At 39.7% G+C, this 19,030-nt stretch overlaps 1 protein-coding gene across 1 annotated transcript in view; it reads right to left on the bottom strand.

Annotated features, from left to right (window-relative positions):
• LOC126253274 (serine/threonine-protein phosphatase rdgC) overlaps positions 1–19,030 on the bottom strand; it is a 1,933,713-nt gene that overhangs the window by 908,243 nt on the left and 1,006,440 nt on the right. The window contains exon 4 of the mRNA XM_049954489.1: positions 15,771–15,898. Within this exon, the coding sequence (XP_049810446.1) occupies positions 15,771–15,898 (128 nt within the window). The remainder of the gene's footprint in view (positions 1–15,770; positions 15,899–19,030) is intronic.

Genomic DNA, 19,030 nt, shown 5'->3' with positions numbered 1-19,030 from the left:
TGTACAACTTGCGCCGTGAGTACATAGTTTGCGACGTGTCTCGACCCTGGCGACAAATGGGACTCATCGACGGATTTTCCAGTCGGCATGTGATTCTGAGGCTTGGACGGATCTGTTCGGTTTGCAAGTGTACTGGATCATTGGCTCCTTAGTAGCCTGTTTCGTACCAGAGCCCACCGGCTTACGACTGATTGGTAAACCTCACTTTGGTTAGTTAAAAGGTGATTCTATTTGGTACAATCGCTTCCTATTCATTACTAATCAACAGTGAGAGTTACTGCGTTAAGTTGCGTGGCTCTTTTTATAGGAGGTACTTTGACTGTTATGAATTTTATAGGACGCCATTCAAACTAAAGTAATCTTTCACACTTCTGATGGTTGCGATTTGAAGTTGGTTTTATGTAACGCTCATCCTGACTCCTTCACCGTGAGAGCTTCTGATACTGTTGTTGACCCAAAAGTAATGTAGCTGACACCACAAACCTACGATCTCAAAGACAATTCTTTTAATTCTGGCCTTTCCACTTCACCATTTGGAGAGTTTACATTTTTCTAAACTTTTATCTACCGATATAAACGGTGCTACCTTGTTTCTTTTAATACTTGTACAATGGTGTTATTACGGTTGGTTATAAGACTGTAAGGCTAACTGCGGGATTCTTCTCTATACTGTGTCGTGTTTTAAGGGCGTGGTATTGTGGTGATAAAAAAATGTTTGGAACTTCGTTACACACGTCTCTCAACCCGGCACCAACGCTCCAACCTAGCGTCACAGTTTTCATGAACGTAGACTGTCTTGCTGCAGACACCTTACTCTTCGGACGGAAGCATGTAGTTCTCGCAATTCATCGAACACACAAGCCCCTGGTGAAAGAGCCGAAAACCTCCTGACACACCAAGGAACCGCTCTTTCAATCTTCCACGCTGGGCATCCGGCCGGTACAAAGCAGACACAATCCTAATGCCCAAGGCATATCACTCTCATTCTAATTTTTAAATATTCGGTTTATTGGAAGGTTCTTTGATCCTATTTTGATAGTTAAAAATAGTTTTATTTTTGTCAGGTAGGCCACTGTTCACGGCACAACAAACTCAATGTTTCATTCCTTATAGCTGGAAAGTGAATTGAATTGAATGTCACACCTCTTATTTCACAACCCAACTCTTTAGTACGTTTATTTAAACTGAGAGGTTGTGAATCTATCCTGAATTTCATTAGACACACAGTGCAGCAACAATTTCTTACATTTCTTGTTTTGATATGATCTGCCGTATTTTTCAGTCATCTGTAGCATCTAATGCTGAAAGTGCCTTTAATCACAAAATTTTTCTCTGTTATGTGCATTGTGTTTCAGTGGTCTCTCTGTACGCTGTGTCGAATGTGTAACATAATAATGGGTTTCAATGAAATGACGGCTTCTGAAATTTCTTTTTATGCATGGGTTGTTGCAGATAAAGAAAGACACACACTGAAGACAGAAGACTAACCCAGTGCTTAGTATTAATGAGATAAATACAGCTAAGTTTTCATTTGTTATTTACATAATTATGCTGAGAAATGAACATTGTGCACTATGTACAAGACTCCAGCTCCAACTCCTTTCTTGTCATATGGAAACTGTCCAAGATGGCAGCTTTTTTAGTGAATCTATAACGCCTGTACTTTAGCTGCACTTTATTTCTCTGGTAATTACAATCACTAATTAATTCACTAGAGTATGCCAAAATGTGGTCGAATTAATACTAAACGCTCACAGTTTACTACAAGGCATAAGAACAGTTCGCACTCACACTGTGACAGTTATAGGTCATAATTGTCAATCAGTCATAAAACTCTGAACGAAATTATGATGCCGTAGGCTAGAGAACTTCCACTAAACGGGGCTGGGAAATAAGACTGTCAGTTGACTGACAAGGGAACATTCCCAGGTGTCAATAAACGATCTTGATGAACCTTGGGAGATGTGTAAATGTGGCAAAATAATACAGTACGTACTTTTTTGTTTGTAGCTAATTCTACTTTGAAGGGGTAAAACACTCTCCAAAAGATAATTCGCATGTTAAGTTTGGAGGGAATATCTTCGAAACAATTATGTATAAAAATGTTTCTCATATAAAAGTTGAAAGTCAATTAAAAATTCCTTTAAACTGTATAATCAAATTTTTTAATAATTTGAAAGTTTGCGAAATACCTGAGCACCATTAATTAATTTTGTATAAAGAAATCTTCTGTTACGTCATAAATTTAAGAAGCTCTAAAGCTACATACAACTATGTGAAATAAAGCTGGTTTCGAAAATACCATTTTTTGAAAATAAGCTGCACACAGTGTGCTGTCAGAATATTTCCAAAAGATTTAATTATAATATTTAAATATTCATTATCAGACTAGTTATTTGTTTTACATATGTTTCTTTTGTGCTCTAAATTGTTATTTTACATTTTACATTCATTTTTTTTCTTTTTAGTTAACCGTTTCACATACTTGAATTTTATTAACTTTTGGGAACTCGTTGTTAGGCTACAAAATCATTAAAATAATGATCTAAATAAATGCTGAAACATAAGGTTTTCTTACACCATGCACATAACATGAACGAAAATTCTTCACATAATATACGTCATAGAGAAGACATCAAGCAAACATCAGCAGGATTTCGAATTGTCACAGATGATCCTCCAAATATCCTGATTTGTATCAAGTATACTCCAGTACATTAGTAAGCCTTGCCAGAAAGAATTGATTATGTACTATTGATTTCAGCTTAAATGCCTCTAGTGTAGACTGATATCCGAATACAGATCTGAAAAATTTCTCACAAAGTTCTTCCAACATCGAAAGCCATATATATCTCACGACTATACCGGTGTTGTCGAGCCAGTTGGGAGTACCAGATGAATAAGTTCCTCGTCTTCTGATATGTTGCTCTGTACCGTTTCTTCACAATGACAGCCGTAAATTAACTAACAGCAGTACTGATTCTTACCCATCACTTAGGAAGAAAACATCCTTCAAATACCATTTGACCTGTTCAGGCGTTTGTTTACCAGACTTACACGCTGTCACACAGACATTTGGGGCTTCAAAAACAGATTCTCAAAATCTCAATCAAAATTGAACATTATTTTCTTTTAAAACAATGGAAAGGTCGGTGTGGAGAAAAACGTTTTCACCATCACACATGATGACTAGAAACTTGTTCATTGGGTGATTCCAAAAAACTCAATGGCACAAGTACAAACAGCTGACATACAGGTATATGGCTTTAGAGGTTGGAGGAACCTTGTGAGAATATTTTCCGATCTAGTTCTTTTGAGTGATTTTGATATGTCTCCACTTGAGAAAAATATAGTTAAGCTGCAGTCACTAGTACATAATGAACTGTTTTCGCCACAGTTTACTAGTATTTTGAAATATCTTTGATACAAATGAGGATATTTAGATAATCACCTGCAACAATTTGAAATCCTGCCGAACATTGTTTTGTATTATGTTATCTGTTTTGTGTATTATGTGAAGAGATTTCGTCTATTTTATGAGCATGGTGTAACAAAACGTTACGTTTTAAACATTTATTTACTGATTATCATAATCGTAATGCGTAGTTTTGGTACTCATCTGGGCCTGCTCCGTCGTATATGTTATACAAGGACATTAAATATTATGCTACGAGACGAAGGCGCCACTGTGTTCGACTATATTTTTTATTACAGTAGGCCTATTTCGGCGTGATTGCTATCTTCGAGTTATCTGTAGAAATACACACTTTAGTACAAGATTTCAGATTTGGAGGTGGATAATATAACGTATTATACAATTATGCTTTACTACATGCATCAGGTGGTCTTGATATCAATATGATATCTCTGTCTCAGTTACTGTCATAATGTATACGTTTACTCCTTTTATGTTGGTGGATTTATAGTAGACGTTAAACTGTAGCAGTAATAGTTATTTCTAAAGTTTTTCAATTATAAAAGTTCATTTCATAATGACATCACTTGGAAGCTGTATTGACAGTTTAATCATTGATGTTGTATGATTACAATCTTTTTGTTTCTATGGTATTCCGTAGGACATATCTTTGTTCTTACCAACTGTATTATCGCTCATACGTTTCATGTTTATGTGGTTCTACGCTCATGAGTAGTTTAATCATATATTTTTTTTAGAAATGATTATCCGAGAGAGTTTTTTATTGAGCGAGGTTTATGACGATTTCCCTACGTTGTTTTATTCTACTTCAACATTCGATACCGATAACACATTAGAGAGAGTGGCCAAAACCCGTCAACCTTCTTCCACAACTTAAAGACAGAACGTCACACAGTTGACGATATAGAATGGGCTGTCGAGGTTTTACATATTGTCCAAAAAGAATCACTAAAGAATATTCCTGAAGAAATCGAAATATATAATCACACACACAAAATTACCCTCAAGAAATTGTAAATGAACAGATCAATTTGAAATACAAATATCACGTAGAATATTTTATTGAAATTAGCCTCCCAACCAGAAGATGAGTAGAAAAACAAAATCTAGAAACATGTCAGAGATCATGTTACCATGAAATTAAAAAATATCAACTGGAAAGCGTACGTTTGAGAATAAAACAACATTGAGCACTACAATACTATCTGGCATAACCAATTCCAAAATACCAATAGAATTAAATTACATAAGAGCGTAGAACCACATAAACGCAAATCATATAAGAAATAATATAGCTGGTAAGAACAAATATATGACCTACAGAATGTCATAGAAACAAAGAGCTTTAACCATATAATATAGCTGATTCAAAAATGGTTCAAATGGCTCTGAGCATTATAGGACTTAACATCTGAGGTCATCAGTCCCCTAGAACTTAGTACTACTTAAACCTAACTAACCTAAGGACATCACACACATCCATGCCCGAGGCAGGATTCGAACCTGCGACCGTAGCGGTCGCTCGGCTCCGGACTGAAGCGCCAAGAACCGCTCGGCCACCCCGGCCGGCGGCATGCTATCAGGGTATGACATGATACAGATGGTCCTGCAAAGCCACCTAATGTAAAATCACGCTTTTAGTAAACATAACCGACTGATAATGGGACACAGGTGTTGAATCGTGTTTGGGTAAAAAGAAAAAAGTGTTTTCGCGTAAAATGAGGAACCTGTATCCAATAACTTTAAGTCCAAAAACGCGAAAAAATACAACTTTTGCAAATCCAAAAGATGAAAGTGTTTTCTGTTAAAGCTTAAGAATCATCTTTTAATACAGCATACACGTGAAAGATGGAAACCTATCGCTTCGGTAAACACTACATTCTGTGGGTAAGATGTTGTTCACGTGTAGTTACATAGTTTTCTTGTCGTGGCGGCAGTTTCGGCGTTGTTTTGCTATCTTGGGTGATGTGAACCATTATACCGTATTGTCTAAACAAAACAGTCGATCTTTCCTCAGTCGCTTCATTGCACAGCCATTGGCGACCTTCAGAAAGTGTCAGCAGTGTACGTTCTCCCTACTCGCCCCAATTCCCACACGAACAGTCGCTCCGCCACTTGCACATCTTAATCTCAAAATTAGGTTCGTTTTTGGGCCATCATGTCGAGCTGAGCGTTCATTCAGTATTACATGGTGTTTGTATGAAGACATGAAATGAAATGATCGTATCACATTTTTGACCAAGACACCACATCTGAAGCTGTTCAGCCATCAAGTACAAGTCATTTTATTCGATGCCGATTCGGCACCTTGCGCGTCGATGATCATGAAATTATGACAACAACAGACTATGTAGAACAGTGTCATACGGTACTGCAGGTGTATTCACCTATCCTTGATCTATGGGCCAACATGCAAAAGAAATAAAACTTTCTGCGATGGATGAGAGGAAAAAAAGTTGAAATATCAAGGTCAAGAAGGTGTTGTAACGTTCTTGAACTATACAAAGTCTGTTCAAAAAATAGTCGATTACTTCGAATTACGCGCCAAAGGAGATATTTACTGATATGCAGTTGGCACAACTGTGTTATAGGCCCTTTGCTGTTCCTTATCTATATAAACGATTTGGGAGACAATCTGAGGAACTGTCTTAGGATGGCAGGCCACTGTGGCCGAGCGGTTCTAGGCGCTTCAGTCCGGAACCGCGCTCCTGCCACGGTCGCAGGTTCGAATCCTACCTCGGGCATGGATGTGTGTGATGTCCTTAGGTTAGTTAGGTATAAGTAGTTCCATGTCTAGGGGACTGATGAACTCAGATGTTAAGTCCCATAGTGCTTAGAGTCATTTGAACCATTTTTGTTTTATGTTATTTGCAGATGACGCTGTCGTTTATCAACTAATGAAGTCATCAAAAGATGAAAACAAGTTGCATAACGATTTATAAAAGATATCTGAACGGTGCGAAACTTGGCGGTGGACGTTAAATAATAAAAAGTGTGAGGTCGTCCACATCAGTGCTAAAAGAAGTCCGTTAAACTTCGGCTACACGATAAATCAATCAAATCTAAAGGGCGTAAATTCAAATAAAGAGCTAGGAATTACAATTACGAACAACGTAAGTTGAAGGAAGACATGGAAAATGTTGTGGGGAAGGCTAACCAAAGACTGCGTTTTATTGGCATGACACTTAGAAAATGTAACAGACCTACTAAGGAGACTGCATACATTACGCTTTTCCGTCCCCTTTTAGAATACTGCTGCGTGGTGTGGGATCCTTACCAGACAGGATTGATCGGAGTACATCGAAAAAGTTCTAGGAAGGGCGGAACGTTTCGTATTATCGCGAAATATTGAAGAGAGTGTCAAGGAACGATACAGGATTTGGGCTGGACATCACTAAAACAAAGGCGTTTTTCATTGGGGCGGAATCTTCTCACGAAATTCCAGTCACCAACTTTCTTCTCCGAATGCGAAAATGTTTTGTTGACACGGGCCTACATGGGGAGAAACAATCACCATGAGAAAATAAGGGAAATCAGAGTTCGAACGGAAAGATATAGGTGTTCGTTCTTTCCGCGCTATACGAGTTGGAAAAATAGAGAATTGTGAAGTTGGTTCGATGAATCCTCTACCAGGCACATATGTGATTTGTAGAGTATCTATGTAGATGTAGATTTATATGTAGATTTGTACTTTACCGCTTTTCTACGTGTTTTGCGGAGTGTTCCTATCTCAGTTACTTTTGTGATATTATAACATGAGTGCAAAGTTTTTAAGTGGTATTAACGTTTTTTGAAATGTGCAGTTTTATGGAGCAACAAATCAATACAAATTTTTGTGTGAAACTGGGAAAAAATTTTACAGAAACGTTTCAACTTTTTTAAATAAGCTTACGGAGATGATAGTCTGTACTGTATGCAGCGTTACAGTTTCCAGGATTTGAATGTAGTCGTCAGATTACTGAAGATGACTGTCAGACAAGATGTCCTTACGCTTTAACTGATAAATCTTCAGAAAAATTAACGTTTTGGTGCGGGCAAATCACCAATTAACAGTTTTGCGTGGGTTGCGTCAAAAAATCCGCAAAAACACACCATACTTGGTTTTCGCGCCACGGCAGTGTGCCCGCACGCTCAGCTTTGTCAGTTTGTCAGTCACATGCTAAGCATCAGACGGTCCTCCTGCAGCCTCCTTACTTCGAGACTTGGATGTCTGCGATTACTTTTTATTTTCGAAGTTAAAATGACTGCTGAAAAGACCCCGTTTTCAGAGTATTGTTGACGTCAAAGCCAATTCATCACAGTTTATAAAGTCCATCTCAAACGATTCTGCGGATAGGTGGCGCTCGATGGGAATGTGGATCGGCCGTGAGGCGTGCCGAGGTAGTCCGTGGACTTGCGATAATGCTGTGTCCCGGATGGCACAGTGGTTACCACACCTGCCTAGTAAACAGTAGGTCCCGGGTTCGAATCCCGGTCCGGTGCACATGTCCCAATGCAGGCAACAGCAATGATCCCTCCCCTTTCCTTTCCTTTCTTCGCTTCTCCATCTTTACTTTATATCAAATAATTCTATTCAGACTGCTTCGCGAAATGGGAACACCCCTGGGAAAAGTGTGTGAATAGGGGAGGAGAGTTATGTGAACGGGAAACGGACAAATAATCTGTAAAATTAATATTAAAGTGAAAAAAATAAAGTTCGGCTGTTTTTTGAACACACCTCGTAAACAGTGCAAGCCAGCATGACATGCATCGTAAAGTTGCCGTGGTGCCACGATAGTGCCAAAGTAGGAAGTCGAGGACCATTTCCGTTTAGTCTTAGGCCGTTCTATCGGAAAATTTGACGGTTGTTTTCGAATGTTTCCTACACACGTACTTATATTAGTAATACAGAAATAAATAATTTGGACATACGAATGAAATACGCTGACCTTTAAAGCACAGCCGTAATCTGTCTTCAGAAAATATTGTCAAGATAATTATCAAATGTTTAACACATTGTGAGTTATGTAATCAAGAAGGAGTATTGCCCTATAGAAAATGCTAGTACGATTACGACTTTCTAGCAGAGTCACGTCATATTTTTAAAAAAAATCTTGTTTCATATTTCCAGTAAAAAATGTAAGTGGCTGTTGAAATGGGAATCTCAAACTTTTAAACCTAAAAATTGTTACTAGTGCGCTCACGACAGGGACATTCATAATTAAACGCAGCAGTAGCATAGTGGATAGCAACCTCTTAATATTCAAAACTGTGTTGCTGGATATTTAGCAAAAGACACGTGTGACGGTTATAAATAATATATTTAAAGCTGTTGGGAGCAATCTACTGGTTACAATTTGTTCCTTCGGGGAAGTTAGCCGTTATGAAAGTTTTCAATGATAAAATGGTTCCACAACTAGTTGAGTTAGTAACCTCTATTTTTGTTGCTGCAGTTTCAGCTGTTAGGCATATGGAAATACACACAATGATACCATTATAGTTTAAGTACTTACAAAGTTTGTTAACAACAATATGAAAACGTAGATTTACGTGTAAATAATCAAGTTCCGTCAAAACAAATGTTTGTGCAAATCACGCAGCGTCAAAAACAAAAAATTTAAACTGATAAACGTTACATCGTAATTGTGACAAATGACAATAGTTGGGAATGTAATCCATCGTGTACTTACCATACACAATTATTTTGACTAACCGCGTCTATTCAGAAGAATAAACAAATAACCAAAACGTTTATTCAGCAGTCAGTTGTGGCAGCGACTTGAAGCCACGTTTATGCACTGATCCATACTACGACACATATGAGATTAAACTGAGTTGAGTTGCCGTATGTCATTCAAAGAGTAACGTTATGCTAGAACCTCATAGTGACCACCGCCGTCATAGTTTCAACAACGATATGACGATGAGATATAATGTTGAAACATATTTGAAAACAGAAACGTGAATTACCTGAGTTACGAAACTAAGTCGTAAGAGAAGCTATACTTCAGGTTACAATATTCGTTGTGATGCGCCAATGTAATTGATAACAAATTCTTGCGACTACATACAAAACAGATGACAATTACTCGTAGTACCATGCCGTATTTTTAAAACATGAATAAGTTCAGTAGAAAAACATATGACATCCATAGCAATATCTGCATCATTATTAACAAAGTCCATTGTTAATAATATTGACCACACTACGTAGCAGTGAATGAAATACTCATTTATATATCTGGAATATCTGTACGATATAAAGAATACAATAATAGAATGCTTTACGGAACCATTGTACTTATGCAGATATTGAAAGTTTTAGTCCCATCGTCGAGCAATTTCTTTGCATCTGTTCTATTCCCCCTCACTTTCAACTGAAAGTCGCAAGAGACATCTGCATCGATGACATGGTTGAAGACACATCAGAGATGTAGCTGTATAATAGTACAAACGGCAAGTAAATTCAATTTTTCGGGAGGTAGATGTCAACCTACAACACAGTGGCTAAAATAAATCTTAGAGTGATCAGAAGTAGAATACATCATTTTAAAATGCCGCTTGTCCAGGTCAAGAATTTTCGGCGGACCGGCATTTCCGCCGGCCGGTAGAAAGCAGACACAGCAGGCGCTCCGGAAATACTGCGGTCATTTTTGCGCAAGGGAATGGTGAGATGGATAATATGGCTGTTAACAGTCTCGTTGCCCTACATTATTTTTATAAAAACAAACAACGTCTAAGTAGTAAGTGTTGGGTGCATACTGTGTTACAAGACCGATTTAAATTCGGTACCTTCACTAAGCTATATGAAAAATTACGAGAGGATGACACAAAACATTTTAACTTATTCACAATATCAAAAACAACGTTTGATAAATTATGGTCAGCTTTACGACCTCATTTGCAGCATGAAGACACCAACATGCGAAACTGAAATTTACTTATCAGGAAATATATATTTTCTGTGCAAAAAGGAATACCGTAATTTACAAAAAAAAAAAAAAAACAATTAAACATGGTTGAAAGCCAGTGAATAAAGTTATCTTCTACACATTAAGGTGAAACATCACTGCTCTTTTTTTCAGAGATCGAAAGTCTCTGAAACATTAGACAATGTAGAAGCAGGACTTGCATACGATTCCTAATACGTCTCTTCATTCGTTGCAGTTGAGACTTGAATGATCAGCAGGAGCGCACACCGAATAGTTATGTTGATTACGCCGTGATGATTATTACGATGACGTACCGCGGAAAGACTGATTTTCATTTGACGCATGATTCCAGGAAACGTTGGGAGATTGCTGATGCATGATTCTGTTTTGTTGTTCTGACAAAACTCTTTTAGTAAGTTTCATGACTTTGTATTGGAAATCTACGATAGCCTCTAAATTTGTTCAGAGTTCGTCCAATCCCTATAAATAAAGACAAACTTTGACACTGCTCAATAGATGCATGAATGATGCTCATTACTTTCCTGTCCAAATCATTCGTAGCTCTCCTGTTTTTCTGCGGGTTATCTACACGTTGTTGACAACGTTTCTCAGTCCGCATATCGGCAGGGTTTAGTTGTCACTATTATCAGGCTGATTAGAACAACTTCCTCGTCTATCTGCTATTGTTAATATAAATTGTGGCTGGTCACAAAACATGTATTTCCGCTTCTTGTTTGCCCCAGAACCGGTCCTGTTCTATCGGTTAAATTTTTTATGACATTTCATTCAATTATCTCTTATATTGGCCCATTTTTATTACCATCTTTCCTGAAAAGATAAGGAAACCTGAATAGAATCAAAACGGTATGGTTTTTCTTATTTCAGGTACCTTGAAACAGGAAACAGTTTCACCGAACTCCATTACAGTTTCAGACTGGGAAAAAAAAGCATTAGCAGAAATGTACCTGAGGTTTGCATGAAGATTTGGTTGCACATATGCCCAATCTTGAGCGTCGTGACTGCACCAATAGAGCGTGTCAGTTTGAAATTACAGCAAATTTTCCAAACTGTATAGAGGCCATCGATGGTAAACACACCAGGATTATGAAACCAGATGAAAATAGTTCAATATTTTTCAGTTACAAAAGTTACTATTCATTAGTCCCGAAGTTTTATTTTTCTGAATGCTGGTGGTTATGATAGAGACCGTGAGTGAAGTTTACTGAAAGAAACGTCTTTATGGAAAGGTTGCAGAGGGACACACTAAATCTACCTCCTCCTAGGTTGCTCCCAAATTCTTCGGGGAATCGCCTTATGTATTCGTAGAAAACGAAATGTTTTTATTGGATAAGAATTTAATGAGACCCTATGGTGAGGGAGAATGGACCTCAATAAGCGTACTTTTAACTATCGCTTAAGTAAAGCAAGACGATTTGCGAAATGCCCATTCGGCATAATGGCCAGTAAATGAAGGGTTTTTAACCGACATTTAATAGTCTCCACCGATTTTGCGACTTACGTAGTGAAACAGTGAAGGCGTCTCCTGTTTTATAGAATTTCGTCCTTAAACAAGAAGGACTTAATACTACGTGGGCTGATACGATTATAGATGTGGACTCTGAACTATGAGAACCTCAACGTTCACAGGCAGTACGAGATGCTGTGTCAGCGAATACCATCATAAACCAGTTCGACAATTACTTTGTTTCTGAATCCTGAAAACTTCCGTGGCAGAGTAAGTTTGCCTAATGTGCGCCGATTCCAGCATAATGTGGAAACACAGTAACTATACAGAGAATGTGTCTGTGTGTTACTGAACAGTAAATAAAATAAATATGCTGTGCACTTACATCTTTACAAGCTACGGTTGTCTTATCCCAGAACACTGGTAGCTCCTCCACAAACACAGTCAATGCTTCACAATCAATACAGAGTTCAGCACTCATCGGGAAAACCGACAGCTAGCTCGTACAACGGCTCAGGTGCAACTTATGAGACTCCCAGCACCCGGCGAAGTAGCATATCGCGGACAAGCAGACATGCTACGACATGTTTTGCATTGACGTCCCGTGGGAACGCTCTCATAAGCCACACTGTGTCGCTACAAATCCGTAGAATCCGCCGGCTCGGTACACGGCGAGAATTCTTCTCGTGCACAAGGACCCAAAACCCTCATAAAGTGGATATGTAAACATAAATTACACATTAGGGAAATAGAAGCCAAGCTCATAAATACACACTAAATACCTAAGATCAAAACATACTCTACGCGAATTAAATTTATATTTAACGTTTTTTGATGACACAGTGGAAATCAACCAACTATATTCATTTTTAAAATAAAGTAATCAGTGTTGATCCGAAAATATGTTATTCTTGGTAGCCGGTTTCAGTCTTTGATGATCATCATCCGACCACTAAGTGTCTCCTCTAGCAATCTTCGGAAACAGCAAGTGGACCCAAACATATGCCAGATAGCATAGTCGACGAATGTGTACCTTTTCCATGTTCAAGCTGTAGAATTTATGCATCAGGCAAGACGGTCAACTCTACTCGTAAAACATTTTGCAGACAGTATCCACATATTGCTCTGATTGTGCCTGCAAAGGTATATCATTGTACAATACATAGCTCAGAAGTTCGACTCTTTAAGGAATCGATGAGTGAGTAGGAAGCAGGTCAAAAATCAACGCCAGACAATAAATCTGGTACATAAAACTGAATATTTCTTTGCTCGCCTTCTATACGCTCCTCCACCTTTCACCCAATCACTATGAAACTTTGAGTTGTAGTGCTCATGTCGGCAAAGGATTTTATGGGCGTAAGAACCACCGTTCACGCACAGGGGTGGGCGTGACAGGCGGGTGACATAGAAACTTAACTCAGGAATATCTGTATCAGTATGAATCAAAATTTGTGTGTACATAGTCATTACTTGTATAATTATTTCTCTGAACATATTGTCGGTATAAAGGTCCACAACCACACATGTGGTTGGGGGTGAGAAGAGGTGTCACGTAAAAATATTCGATAACGACTGATATAAGTATCTAATCTAAATTTTTCAGGCTCACTAGACCTGCTGTTGACGGTCATGGTGACGATTCACACTTGTCGTTGCAGGAAAGGGGGAGGGGAGACGGAAAGACAGTGACACATGAGGACATCTCTGTAACGCCTGAAGTAATTTCTAGCAGAATTAGCACATGTATCACTTCGTGTCTAGAGGACTTTTCTGTGACAATAAGACACCCCTAGGACCCGTATAGCTGTGTCCTTGTGGTGAAAATGCGTGACATGAAAGCATAACTCAGGAACACCATTGCTGGGACGGTTCCTTTGAAAGAGCACTGCCGACTTCCTTCACCATCCTTCCCTAATTCTATGGCACCGATGACCTCGCTGTTTGGTCCTCTCCCCCAATCAACCAACCAACAAACTAGGAACGCCAGGAGCAACTTCGACCAAATTTTATATATACGTGACTCATTATTTGTGTAACAAAACTGTGTAAGACACTCCTACCACCACTAGTTGCGGGGATGTCGAAAAGAAGGGGTGTAGTGTAGAAACATCTGAAACTGACATTTTGACTTTTTTCTCCCTGTAATTAGTTTACTTTGAATACGTGAAAAGTATAAAGCAGACTTTGTCTCTCATTTGCGTTGTTAAATGCGTGTTTCGGCGCCAAAGATCATGCCACACAACTCAATAGCACAGATACATTTCACGTCCTCGCAACAGACACATGGTGTAAGACGGTGTAACATCAGACATTTGCCAGCAGCAGGATATTTTCTCAACGACAAACACTTACCGGCAGGATTAAGTTTCCTCAGAATTCAGATGGAAACTGTATGATGAAATTCGCTTGAGACGCGGATGAAACAAATGTGAAACATATTAAATGCGTGTGAAATTTATTTATGTATTACATTTGGTATATACACTGAACAGCCAAAGAAACTGGTATAGGCACGAGTATTCAAACACAGATACATGTAAACAGGCAGAATACGGCGCTGATAACAGCAACGCCTATATAAGACAACAACTGCCTAGCGCAGTTCTTTGATCGGTTACTGCTGCTACAATGGCACGTTATCAAGATTTTAGTGAGTTTCAATGTGGTGTTATAGTCGGCTCACGAGCAAAGGGACAAAGCATCTCCGAGGTAAGGATGAAGTGAAGATTTTCCCGTACGACCATTTCGCGAGTGTACCGCGAACATCAGGAATCAGATAAAATATCAAATCTCCGACATCGCTGCCGTTGGAAAAAGATCCTTCAAGATCAGGGCCTACAACGACTGAAGAGAATCGTTCAACGCGACAGAAGTGCAACCCTTGCGAAAATTGCTACAGATTTCAATGCTCGGCCATCAACAAGTTTCAGTGTGTGAACCATTCAACGAATCATCATCAATATGGAACTTCGGAACCAAAGGCCCACTCGTGTACCCTTGATGACAACACGATATAAAGTTTTACACTTCGGTTGCGTCCGTCAACACCGACATTGGACTGTTGATGACTGTAAACATGTTGCCTGGTCGGACGAGTCTCGTTTCAATATTATCGAGTGGATGGACGAGTACAGGTATGGAGACAACCTCATGAATCGATGGACCACGCATGTCAGTAGGTGACTGTTGAAGCTGGAGGCGGCTCTGTAGTGGTGTAGGGCATGTGCAGTTGGAGTGATATGGGACCCCTGATACTTCGAGATACTACTCCTACAGGTCACATGTACGAAAGCATTCTGTCTAATCACATGAATCAATTCATGTCCATTAGGTATTCCGACGGTCTTAGGCAATTCCAGCAGGACAATGCGTCACCCCACACGACCAGAATTGCTACAGAGTTGCTCCAGGAACACTTCTCTGAGTTTAAACACTTTCGCTAACCACCAAACTCCCCTGACATGAACATTATTGAGCATATCTGGCCTGCCTTGCAACGTGTTGTTCAGAAGAGATCTCAACCCCCTCGTACTCTAACGGATTTATGGACAGATTTGCAGGGTTCATGGGAGTCAGTTCCGTCCAGCACTACTTCAGACATTAGTCGAGTCCATGCCAGTTCGTGCTGGGACATTTCTGCATGCTCGCGACGGCCCTATACGATATTAGGCAGGTGTGCCTGTTTCTTTGGCTCTTCAGTGTGTATCTTCTTTGTATATAGTGTACCTACTTACAAAGAAAAAGATGAACTGCAGCTGATGCCGGCCACAGTAAAAAAATTAAAAAATGCTGTTAAAATGAGTGAGCCAGACGCAGATGTTCCTGTGTCAGATAAAATGTTTTTCGACTGATCTCGATACTAAACGCACTACCGCAAACATCAGTAGAGCAGGCGGCTGGTGATTATACACGAGAGGTCGGCAGCTGCTCAGTTAGTGGGTAGTATGCTCTCACTCACCTTGACCTGGTCCTGCTCACCAGCGTACTCGATGCTCTGAAAGATGGTCCACGTGTAGCGGCGGCGGACCTCCATGCGCGCCAGGTAGCGGCGGTACCAGCGCTGGATCAGGATCGCCGCCTTCATAGCTGCAACAGGGGAAAAAATCCCCGTGCAATAAACAAAATTATGCGCCAACACCCCCACACACGCACACAAACACACACACACACACACACACACACACACACACACACACACCAATACATACACACACAAATACATACATACACACATATACACACACACACACACATACACACACGCAAACACACACACACACACACACACACACACACACACACACAAAACAGTAACAGTACACAGAAACCACACCTACTGGCGAGGAGCCCCACAGAACCATACAGGACTCTACCCCACACTCCACAAGTCCTTTAATACTGAATCAAGACGAGCTTTTATTATATGCAGTTTACATGCAATATTTGTTAGGATCTCTTCTTTATTACACTACTGATTTAAGACATTTTCAAGTGTTTACCCAGATCAGAGTGCCCTAGACGTATAACATTATAGATTAGTTTAGCAGCGATCGGACATGGCCGGCCGCTGTGGCCGAGCGGTTCTAGGCGCTTCAGTCCGGAACCGCGCTGCTGCTACGGTCGCAGGATCGAATCCTTCTTTGGGCATGGATGTGTGTGATGTCCTTAGGTTAGTTAGGTTTAAGTAGTTCTAAGTCTATGGGACTGATGACCTCAGATATTAAGTCCCACACTGTTTAGAGCCATTTGAACCATTTTTCGATTGGACATGGGTATGGTATGGTTAACAGAGAGAACACGCTCCATTGTTAAGATAATTTGACCACGTTTCCCAATAATAAGACGTGTCTCTTTACTTCGTGGATATTAAAGTTCCTCAAATGTAAGTTAAGAGACATTGATTTGAAAGTTTAATAGTGCAGATCATTACACTTCCTAACATCTAGATCCAACTATGGGCGTTTTAAAACTCAAATGCAGTCTACTTTCACTCTGAAGTTTGTCATTTCACCACTGCTTTTTCAAATCAATCTTTCAGGTACTAACGGTCCACCGTAGCCTTTTATAACTGTTCGGATAGTAATACGTTCCGCCAATGACAGCAGCTGACTAACAGAGACGATGCTGATTTGACATGTAATTACGCGCACCTTCCACGAATAAACGGTATCATTGCTCATTATTACCCTACGTATCGACGTAACACTTCCAAACTTATGATCATCACTATAGCAAGCGATTCAAATAATTCTGGTGCGACGTAACTATACGTGAGCGTTCCGCGCGCAACCTAACAACGACTCTATGCTTGCTTTCCACTGCGTGACTGTTATTGCGCCTGGGCATGATTAAACATAACATCCTTTAAGCCTGTGCTAGTACTTTCGTTTCAGGAGGCATAAAAAACGACTTAACACACACTTACTGGTATGTACAAATACAAACCTAAACTCCCGGGAACTAAAATCAGCTAACGTACCAGGTGGTTATAATTAAACTGACAGTGGCCCGACTGGTGCAGTGTGGGTTGTATACATTACAGGATTCTCACATATCTTAGGTATGTCCATTAATCAACGGGCTTGAGGAGTATGCTGAGAAAAATAATATTTCCAAATTCTGCCATCAATTGAAAATATGGCAATGTTGGCAGTCAGAATCTGATATGTTTCCCGTTTTACTATGAGTTGATTTCCTTTGAGGTTATTGTTGGTGTAAAGGGTTAAGAAGGCTGAAGTTTCCTGTACGAAACGCGATGGCTGTTGAGAAGAAAGACCGTGCATTGCAGAAACAGCTGTGAAGAGGACCCATATCAACAAATGGACTAACGAATATGATCAAGAAAGTTGAAGAAACAGACGAATTAGGTGGTGCAGTAGGGAGAGGGAGAAGGCCTGTTCCCACGAAACTTGTTGATGAAGTTGCTGTAGCTATAGGCAACCGTGCAGCACACGCCTCACATGCTGCAGCCAGTGCTCGAACTGTGTCACGAAATTTGTCTTTCCTCTGGTCAGCAGTTTATAAGGTTTTTCGGCGCATTTTACATTAGCGTATCTACAAGGTTTGAAAATTACCGAACTATCAGTTTAATAAGTCACAGCTGCAAAATACTAACACGAATTCTTTACAGACGAATGGAAAAACTGGTAGAAGCCGACCTCGGGGAGGATCAGTTTATATTGCGTAGAAATATTGGAACACGTGAGGCAATACTGACCTTACGACTTATCTTAGAAGAAAGATTAAGGAAAGGCAAACCAACGTTTTTAGCATTTGTAGACTTAGAGAAAGCTTTTGAGAATGTTGACTGGAATACTCTCTTTCAAATTCTAAAGGTGGCAGGGGTAAAATACAGGGAGCGAAAGGCTATTTACAATTTGTACAGAAACCAGATGGCAGTTATGAGAGTCGAGGGACATGAAAGGGAAGCAGTGGTTGGGAAGGGAGTGATGCAGGGTTGTAGCCTCTCCCCGATGTTATTCAATCTGTATATTGAGCAAGCAGTGAAGGAAACAAAAGAAAAATTCGGAGTAGGTATTAAAATCCATGGAGAAGAAGTAAAAACTTTGAGGTTCGCCGATGACATTGTAAGTCTGTCAGAGACAGCAAAGGACTTTGAAGAGCAGTTGAACGGTCTGGACAGTGTCTTGAAAGGAGGATATAAGATGAACATCAACAAAAGCAAAATGAGGATAATGGAATGTAGTCGAATTAAGTCGGGTGATGCTGAGGGAATTAGATTAGGAAATGAGACACTTAAAGTAGTAAAGGAGTTTTGCTATTTGGGGAGCAAAATAACTGATGATGTGTGAAGTAGAGAGGACATAAAATGTAGACTGACAATGGCAAGGAAAGCGTTTCTGAAGAAGCGAAATTTGTTAACATGGAGTATAGATAAAAGTGTCAGGAAGTCGTTTCTGAAAGTATTTGTATGGAGTGTAGCCATGTATGGAAGTGAAACATGGACGATAAATAGTTTGGACAAGAAAAGAATAGAAGCTTTCGAAATGTAGTGCTACAGAAGAATGCTGAAGATAAGATGGGTAGATCACAAAACTAATGAGGAGGTATTGAATAGAATTGGGGAGAAGAAGAGTTTGTGGCACAACTTGACAAGAAGAAGGGACCGGTGGGTAGGACATGTTCTGAGGCATGAGGGGATCACCAATTTAGCATTGGAGGGCAGCGTGGAGGGTAAAAATCGTAGAGGGAGACCAA

Source organism: Schistocerca nitens, chromosome 4 (assembly GCF_023898315.1).
Source record: "Schistocerca nitens isolate TAMUIC-IGC-003100 chromosome 4, iqSchNite1.1, whole genome shotgun sequence".
Taxonomy (NCBI): domain Eukaryota; kingdom Metazoa; phylum Arthropoda; class Insecta; order Orthoptera; family Acrididae; genus Schistocerca; species Schistocerca nitens.
This window is presented reverse-complemented; position numbering and strand designations above follow the sequence as displayed.